Source organism: Astatotilapia calliptera, chromosome 18 (assembly GCF_964374335.1).
Source record: "Astatotilapia calliptera chromosome 18, fAstCal68.1, whole genome shotgun sequence".
NCBI classification, from domain to species: Eukaryota; Metazoa; Chordata; class Actinopteri; order Cichliformes; family Cichlidae; genus Astatotilapia; species Astatotilapia calliptera.
In genome coordinates this window covers 34,843,259-34,852,971 of record NC_137439.1, presented here as the reverse complement: position 1 = coordinate 34,852,971, position 9,713 = coordinate 34,843,259, and the positions used below count along the sequence as shown (strand labels likewise).

The 9,713-nt window shown below is 46.3% G+C and overlaps 1 protein-coding gene across 3 annotated transcripts in view; it reads left to right on the top strand.

Annotated features, from left to right (window-relative positions):
* The first annotated feature begins 8,245 nt into the window (after positions 1-8,245).
* LOC113010981 (sickle tail protein homolog) overlaps positions 8,246-9,713 on the top strand; it is a 96,020-nt gene continuing 94,552 nt past the window's right edge. For all 3 annotated transcript variants that reach the window (XM_080292725.1, XM_080292724.1, XM_080292722.1), the window contains exon 1: positions 8,246-8,982. In XM_080292725.1, coding sequence (XP_080148851.1) covers positions 8,733-8,982 — 250 coding nt within the window. In that variant the 5' untranslated portion in view covers positions 8,246-8,732. The remainder of the gene's footprint in view (positions 8,983-9,713) is intronic.

Below are 9,713 nucleotides of genomic sequence, written 5' to 3'. Positions count from 1 at the left end.
TCTACATGTGTTTTGTGGACTTGGAGAAGGCATTTGCCCTTGTCCCTCGGGGTGTCCTGTGGGAGGTGTTGCGGGAATATGGGGTGTCTGGCCCATTGCTACGGGCCATTCGATCCCTATACAACCGTTGCAAGAGCTTGGTTCGCATTGCCGGCAATAAGTCGGACTCGTTCCTGGTGGGTGATGGGCTCCGCCAGGGCTGCCCTTTGTCTCCGGTTCTGTTCATAATTTTTATGGACAGGATTTCTAGGCGCAGCCAAGTGGCGGAGGGCTTTCGCTTTGGTGGCCTCAGAATCTCATCTCTGATTTTTGCAGATGATGTGGTTCTGTTGGCTTCATCGGGTGAGGGCCTCCAGCTCGCACTGGAACGGTTCGCAGCCGAGTGTGAAGCAGCGGGAATGAGGATCAGCACCTCCAAATCCGAGGCCATGGTTCTCAGCCGGAAAAGGGTGGAGTGCCCACTCCGGGTCGGGGATGAGTTCCTGCCCCAAGTGGAGGAGTTCAAGTATCTCGGGGTCTTGTTCGCGAGTGATGGGAGAAGGGAGCCGGAGATCGACAGACGGATTGGGGCTGCAGCTGCAGTAATGCGGACGCTGCACCGGTCCATCATGGTGAAGAGGGAGCTGAGTGTAAAAGCGAAGCTCTCAATTTACCGGTCGATCTACGTCCCTACCCTCACCTATGGCCACGAGCTGTGGGTAGTGACCGAAAGAACGAGATCGCGGATACAAGCGGCAGAAATGAGCTTCCTCCAAAGGGTGGCTGGCCTCTCCCTTAGAGATAGGGTGAGAAGTTCGGCCATCCGGGAGGGGCTCAGAGTAGAGCAGCTGCTGCTCCACATCGAAAGGAGCCAGCTGAGGTGGTTCGGGCATCTGACAAGGATGCCCCCTGGGCGCCTCCTGGGTGAGGTGTTCCAGGCATGTCCCACCGGGAGGAGGCCCCGGGGCCGACCCAGGACACGCTGGAGAGATTATATCTCTCAGCTGGCCTGGGAACGCCTTGGTATTCCCCCGGATAAGCTGGAGGAGGTGGCTGGGGAGAGGGAGGTCTGGGCCTCTTTGCTTAGGCTGCTGCCCCCGCGACCCGGCCCCGGACCAAGCGGATGAAGATGGATGGATGGATTACAAATCTTTATAATAATATTTTTAATAATGATATGTAACACAGGGTACTTGCACATACAGGCTACTTGTGCCTTGTAGTGTAATTATTTCATTGTTTCTTGCAAAAACCTGCGTTATTGCCATAATAACAGGGTATTTACGCCTTATTCGCATGTTGCATTATAAAGTGTTACCGTAATAGTTTCCCAAATTGAGCAAAACAAATCTTCCCTCTTATTTTGGGGATAGAAGTTTTTTGAAATTAATCTGGGTTATTTTGCTTTGCCACAAGAACTTCAGTAATTTTTTTCATCCAATGCCCAACAATGAATTGGATGGGCAATGACTGTAAATAAACAGTACATTCATCCTCACTGTTTCTATTCTTCCTGATAAAAAAATATATGGGAAGGTCTTCACTGATTTTATGTGTCTTATTAGCTTTCTATAGTTAGCGTCCTAAAGATGTGATATAATAGGTGTATCCATTATACCCAGGTATGTGAATCATTTACCAGTCCTACTGAAATATTTTTTTTCCTTCAATTCAGTCAGACGTTCACGCGCTAAAATCAGGGCTTCTGATTTGCTTTCATTAGTCAGGTATCCATACATTTGTCCACATTCAGGCTGGACCAGTGATGGGATTAGCATGATTGGTTGTGGAATCTTGAGCATCTAGAGCATCCCACAGTTTATAATGATACTTCTCCATTACTGATTATTTTGCTTAATTTTGGCTAATTTCCTGTATCATCTTTTTAAGTGATATAATTAAAATGTTCCTGAATGGCCATCAGGCCCGGTGGGTCGATGGTGATTTTTTGTTTTTACGGGCCAATGTTTTTTTTTTTGGTTTGTTTTTTTTGGGGGGGGCAGTATAAACAATAAAAAGTGGTGGACTGGCCAATTGGTCATGTTCAACTCTGGGCTGGACCAATTACAGGCAAGGAGGCCGGATGTGTCTTTACATTGTGAAGCTGCATCTTCTTCTCTCATTCTCTCTCCCTCCCTCTCCTGTTATCTAACCCAGTTAGCTGAGTGGGCATACTTCCTTACATGTGGCAGTGGCAGGTGTCATGGACCTGGGTCGTGCGACCCAGTGTTTTGAGTTTTAGTCTATTTTGATGTTTATTGTTTGTTTGTTTAGGTTCATTAAGTTATTCTAGCTCATTTGTTATTACATTACCCTTGTGTTAAGTCTCCCTTACCCTTCATGTGTTTATGTTTGTGTGTCTTATGTTGTCAAGTTCATGTTGTCGCTTCTGTCATCTTCCCCTGTACTCGGTCTCCCTGGTTCGTGCGCCTACCCGTTATATGTCATGTCTGTGTGGCTCTTGTTGTCTAGTTCGTTTCATGCCTATGTCTCCATGTTTCCTGTTTTATTTTGAAAGAGTCTGTTCTTTGTTCACTGCATTTAGTTTACTCTCCCCTGTGTTGTCATTATGTTTCATTCTAGTCAGCTGTGTCCCCATGTGTCTCCACTTCCCCTGATCACCTCGTGTGTACTTAGTCCTCAGCCTTGCTGTGTTCAGTGTCGCGTCGTCTGTGTTATCTCCCCTACCCCTTGTCACAGTTTCCCAGCCATAGTCAGGATATTGTTTAGTCATAGTCTTAAATTCTCAGTAAGAGTCATAGTTTCCTAGTCTATGTTCAGGTTTTCCCTCAGTTACTTTGTTGTTGTTTCTTCCATGCGTTTTCGGCCCTAAATAAAGGCTCGCTTTTTGTTAAGTCCAGTTTTTGTCTGCTCTTGGGTCCTCAACTCACTCCACATGGTCTGCCCCGGCAGTCCGTGACAGCAGGTCCTTAATTAAGGTGATGGTACCTCGCCTGCAACACTCCACTTGGGTAACTATGGCATGCTAGGCCAAGTTCCTTTGCAGTGAAGGCTCAGTGGATCTTGAAGGACGTGTCACGCTGTGAGGCAGGAGAAATGGAGAATGGCACAGCGGTACTATGTATGGTACCGATGTCTTGACAGACAGTGTGGAGTGCAAGGTCCTTGGCTGTCCCATGAAGCTCCAAGCAATCACCTGCTTCACATCAGATATAGCATAGGTCTCAATCATGTTGGTCGTGCTCTTAATAATGACATAACTTAGCTTGAGTAACACCTGACTGCTATTGGTTGGCCCACATAGCGAGTCTCAGGAATGGAGCTCACTAAGCAGGTGCTTTCCCGCAGCACACTCGTGGAATCAGAAGCTGTAGCATCTTGGCTGGTATTAACGTCACGAAGAACTTCAAGGCATTGTAGTCCATGTTTTACACTTGGCTTTAAGGTTACACTTAGCGGCTTAATGATCACAGGTACTGTACATCTCCAGCACCTCTTATTGGCTTTGATCCACTCTGTGTTCTTCTCATTCAACAAGAGTTTGAAGTTACTGCACTGTTTCAGGTAAGGCTGCACAATATCACAGAATGGGCAGTACTTTTTTGGCTTTACTTTTTAATTCATCCACTTGGGTCAGATCCACACATGTGGAACATAATTAATCACACCTAAATGGACCCTGTCAATTTTGTACACCACATTATATTTGCACACATACTTGTCCTTTTATATTTATATGTATATTTATATTTATACCTATATAATCTTGGATGAGTGCAATGTTTGACCTGATCATCATGTTGGAGGTGGTTCTTAGCAAGGTAGTCAACCAGTTCTGGAGGTATAACAGCAGCTACATCAGTGTGGACAGTTACACTGTTTGTATGGGTCTTTCTCTTCCATCCTGAACATATAAGGCTAAAGCAGTTGCTCAGATTCGGCTCCAAATGATTCCAAGGTTTCATGAAATCTGACCTGCCTGCAATCTCGCCAGAGTGTCGGGTCAGAGCAGAAAACAGTTCACAAATAAAGTTGTCATTCTTTATATTTAAAGCTGAAAAATGTGCTTACATGTACATGTGTGAAGACAAAAGATAATAAAACAAACCTATTAGAAACTAAATTGCATCATAAATGTAAAGATACAGCCAAGCTATACAGTATATAACTAAATAATGTTCCTCTGTCAGCGTCTCTCTGCCCCGCATCCCGTTTCTTATGATCTCAGGTTTGTCATTTAGTTTTCCCAGTCTAGGTTTTTTCAGTCATTCATCACACCTCACTGCCTGTTCTGTCACTCCACTCCTTGTAAATAAACGTCACTAGTATCATCAGTCTACTGCCTGCATTTTGGGTCCTTTCTCCCTCCAACACCACACGGCTCACGTCGGCAGCCGTGAAAACATCATCATTAGGGGATCCTGAGTACTTCAGATCACAAACAACCTTGTGTCACCGGGTGGAAATGGACAAGTTAACTAAGTTTTTATCTCGCATGAGTTGCTGTGTTTTATTATTGTTAATATTTTAATATTGTATTGTGGAGGTATGTAATAACGACAGGAGAGGTCTCAGTGTCTCACTCCAACTTTATTAACTGACTCTCAGAACTTCACATATAGTAAGCGCCAAAATCTCCACCCGAGCACTTCCCTTCAACTTGGGTGTGAGTGGAGCCACCTGCTGACAAAAACAAACTAGCAGTCTCTAAAGTCTTTGGAACAAAAGTGTCAGGCACGCAATGGTGCACCGGACCAGGAACCTGAAGTGAGTGCAAAAGCGGGTTGAGAGATAGCACCGATGGATCGAAGCAGGGAGGAGGATTTTCAGGCAAGAATTCTCCAGGCATGCGGAGGGGCTGACCAAACACTAGCTCAGCTGGAGAAGCGCCGAGATCCTCCTTAACCGCAGAGCGCAACCCAAGCAAAACCCACGGGAGGCGGTCAACCCAATTGCCATCCTTTAAGGAGACGTGAAAAGCAGCCTTAAGTGACCGGTGGAACCGTTCACACATCCCATTAGCTTGCGGGTTGTATGCGGTTGTGCAGTGGACTTTAGCCCCCAGTCCATCAGCCATGGCCGACCAAAGCTCGGAAATGAACTGGGGGCCTCTGTCTGACGTAATGTCCGTGGGTGGGCCGAAACGCGAGACCCAGGTTGACAAAAACGCCTTGGCCACCACTGCTGCGGTAGTGGACGCCAGGGGGACCGCCTCCGGCCACCTGGTGGTCCGGTCAACAACAGTCAAAAGGTGCGTAAAACCTTGTGACTGCGGCAGAGGACCCACCAGATCGACATGCACATGATCGAAACGTTTGCCGGGTATGAAGAATGGCTCCAGGGGCGCCTTGGTGTGTTTATGAACCTTCGCACGCTGGCAGGGAATGCATGGGTAGATTTAAGCGCGAGGATGTCCGGGTCACCTCTCTGATCGGCAGCCATGGCGGAGTAGTCTATGCCGAGAAAGATGGGAGAAACCAGCGCACGGGACAAACAGTCAGCCACATGATTGGATTTACCAGCCACGTGCCGCCGTGCAGCGATTCCAGCCACCGTGGACGAGTCGGAGGGCCCCTGGAGCATCGGTGAGGGGGCGGGGGAAAACGCTGGTGAGTCCTGAACAATCGCCTGGACGCCGAAACTCCTGGTAGCCAGGAGGATACGATCCGCCTCTTCCGCAAGGGAGCGGTCATCCTTCGTGGCCAATAGCGGGGAGTTGGCAAGGCCAGCGCGCACTGGAGCCGGCAGCTGTCGGAGAAAGAGGTGGGTGAAGAGAAATCCTCTGTCATCCGCGCCCAGCAAGGATAGCATGCTCTCCATGAGCTCGAGAGTGGTGCCGTCGCCCAGGCCCGCGAGGGAATGGAGTTTCTTGGCCTGCTCAGCATCAGAGAGAGAGTAACGCCGCAGCAGCAGCAGCGCCTTGAGGGCAGCGTACTTGCCTTGGGCTGGGGGGTCCCGGAGGAGAGTCATCACGCGGCGGGTTGACAGCGGGGTCAAGTGAGGCTACCACATGGTGGTATTTAGTATCGTCGGCTGAAACTCCACGAAGAGCAAACTGAGCTTCTACGTGCACGAACCATGAAGGAGGATCGTGAAGCCAAAAATCCGGCAATTTAAGCACCACAGCAAACGCAGCCATCGGCGGAGGTGAAAGTCCGGCGGCAGCCGATGCTTCCAGGCTGGAGCTGGCTTCGTTGTCGAGCCTTAGCATGTTCGCTACAGGGGTCACCAATGTGGAGGTATGTAATAACGACAGGAGAGGTCTCTGTGTCTCACTCCAACTTTATTAACTGACTCTCAGAACTTCACATATAGTAAGCGCCAAAATCTCCACCCCAGCACTTCCCTTCAACTTGGGTGTGAGTGGAGCCACCTGGTGGTCTGCCACAGTATAGTGTTTTATTCTTGTTTTATTGCATGCTGCATGCTTTTATTGTATTTATTGTAGACTTGTCCAGGAGAGACTCCACCCCTCCCTGATTTCTAACTTGGCACACGTGGGAGGTCACAGAGGCCCAATATAAGGAGAAGGGGAGTAGCAGAGATGGCGGAGTAGATGGTGGCAGGCAGCGGCGTCGTTGTTGGTGCATGGTGAGGACATACAACGGCCAGTACGTGGAGAGGCAGTGAGAACTGTGCTGCTCTGGAATAGCTTGCGGCCAGAGGACGCTGCGGTGACCGTCGCTGCCCCTCTCTTTACAGCACCTCGGAGCGGAGAGATTGACAGAACGGCCGAGGACGCCGCCGGGTTTTCCTTGCCCCGCTCCGATTGACTGGATTTTAATTCCGTGGCTGACACCACTGGACTTTTAGTGTGTTTATGTTTTATTGGTTTTTATTGTGTGTTCTCCCTGGCCAGGGTTGTTTTAATTGCTTTTAATCTTTTAAACGGTTTTTGTGTAATAAATTATATTTTAGTGATACAGTTTTTATACTGTTCTATTCCCTTGGCTGCTCCACTGCTCCGTCCATTTTTTGGAGGGTTTCCCTCCTTAGAATAACATCTGTTAATCCACTATTACACTTGTACAATAAAGAGAAAAATACAGACTCAAACTGGTAGAAAGTAGCAGAGCAAGGAACAGGGACTGAAGGGTCAAGAGCAGGTGGTGTCATCTGAGCCCTGGCATCATTCACCTTTTCCACAAAGAAATTTTTCCCACATGCTTCAGAGGAACGTTCCATACCGTCAGACTGAGGAACATTTAGAACAACATCAACCGTATTAAATAAAACACAAGGTTTAACAGTTTAACAAAATGATATTTAACAGATACTTTATTTTGGCATCTTTCACGGTGCCCACAGTCCCCACAGTCCTCTAGCATTTGAAATGTCATATGGATGTTATATGTATATATTCAGAAAAACAGTCGCTATTCTTCCGCCTCAGCCTAAAGTCCGGGAAGAATTAAAATAAGCACAGATAGGCGGTAAGAAAAGATGCTGGACTCCCTGACATTCACCCAGGTCTCTGTTATGTAGAGGAAATAGAGGGTATTGAAGGTGAAGGTAATTGATCTTTCTGAGTTAACTTCTTCCAAACCATCCACGTGCCTTTTAGATATTCCTACATGACTGCTCAATTAAGTCCTATCATAATCATGCCAATACCACTCTGCCTCTAATCATTAGTCATTATTAATCTCGGTTTCTCTTTTACAGCATCTCTTTGTTCTGTCTTTCTCTCCTCACCCCAAACCAGTCGCACAGATGTGCGCCCCTCCCTGAGACTGGTTCTGTAGGATGCTTATTCCTGTTATAAGGGAGTTTTTCCTTCCCACTATTGCTCAGGGGGGTGATATGACTGTTTGGGTTTTCTCTGTTTTCTTTGTATTTTTGTAGTGTCTTTACCATACAATATAAAGTGCCATGAGGCAACTGTTATTTTAATTTGGCACTATATAAAATTGAATTGAATAAACTTAAGTGTCATTACTGTTTGTTACAGAAATGTTCCAAAAGGTGACGTAATGAAACATGGATATAAGAAGTTGGATATTGTATTCATCAATGTTAGAAGCAAGTGGAAAAAGTGTTGAAATGAACAAAAAGGAATAATGTCTGGTTAATGTGGGAATTGAGATATCAACATACATCAGTCTGTTAGAAAGTGAAAGAGCAAAGTGTCTTGAGAAGAGCATAGTATTCAGCAAACACGGCTGAGTCCTGACAGTGGAAGGAAGTGAAAGCTGAAAAATTTTAATAGGGAAACAACAGAATTCATAGTGGGAATAGGTCAGAGAAGAAAGTGGCAGAGAGAGAGAGTAAAACAGAGAAAGGAAAAGCGAGAGAGCTAGTGTGCTATGCCCGAGGACTTGAGGCTCACACACAGAGCACAGTGCTGGCAGAGAGACAGCAGCAGAGGGGAAACTATAGAGAAAAAGGGCTTCACACTCTGTGAGCAGCCACAGCTTTTCACAATGATTGCTACTGTTAACACAGGGACAGATCTGCAGTACACAGATAACAAGTGCTGAAAAGGGATTAAGAAAACTCAAACTGATCCAAGATTGAAGAACAGCGGAGTGGAGCTGGACAAACAGAAGCCCACAGAGGTGGAGGATAACATGAACTAAAGAGACAACCTGACAAAACCAAAACATTTTCAATCCCTAAAAAAAAAACAAAAAAACGGACACACAGGAAGGAGACTGTGGCAGCTTTCTTCAGTTTTTTTTTCAAACAGCATAAATGACTTTTTGAAGACAAAACTTGAAGAAGCCAAAACTCTGGAAGAAGAAAAGGACGAACCCTGGAGTATAGAACTAATATTCTGCTCAGCAGCAAAGATGCCAAAGTCCTCCACCCATCTTGGTCAACCGGGATCAGCAGGTTCTAGAAGTCCCAGCTTAAGAAAAGAACAGCAGTTCAATCGCTCGTGCATGCTGCGGATTGGAGAGAGGCTGATGAGGGCAGGCAGTGAGAGCAACCTGGTCCAGAGACCCACTCCAGTGCAAAGTCAAAACCAGACTTCCTCATCTGGATTAGGGCAAAGGTCAAATGGCAGGACACAAACTTCAGCCCATGAGGACAAGCTCAGTAAGTGTACAAGAATAACCTCCAGCAAGGGTAGGAAGTCTTCCCTCTGTTAATCTAACTGAATGCTTTAATAACAAAATGTAACAAAAGTTATTCTCCAGATATATTTCAGAAGTAGAAAACAGAAAAACAATCTTCCAGCACAGCTGCTGTCACAAAACTGGTTTTAAATTGAAAAACGCAGTGACTTTATCCATAATGTATTTTACCAACCATCTACATGTCCTCTTTCGCTACATCCATGAATCTCCTCTGAGGTCTTCCTGGCACTCTATTTTCAACATCCAATATATCAACCATCCCTCTGTTGTATGGCCAAATCATTTCAACCTTGCCTCTCTAGCTTTTCTGATTTCACTTCTAATTTTATCAACTCCGGTGACTCTCAATAAAAATCTCAACGTCCTCAACTCCACCTACACCACCACCACCTCCAGTTCAGCCTCCTGTCTTTTTGTCAGTACCACCATCTCCATACATCATAGCAGGTCTCTTTACCATCTCGTGAACCTTCCCTTTCACTCTTGCTGCTCTCCATCTGTCACAAACTCCCCGCTGACACTGGTCCGTTCTATCCTGTCTGCACTCTCTTCTTCAACTCTCTTGTGCAGTATCTGTTGCTTTGGATGGCTAATCGCACGTATCTGCCTTCAATATATCTACTCCTTGCATGTTCATCTCTCCCCATGCCTCCCTCATACACATGTATTTTCGTGTTTCTAATAATTTCA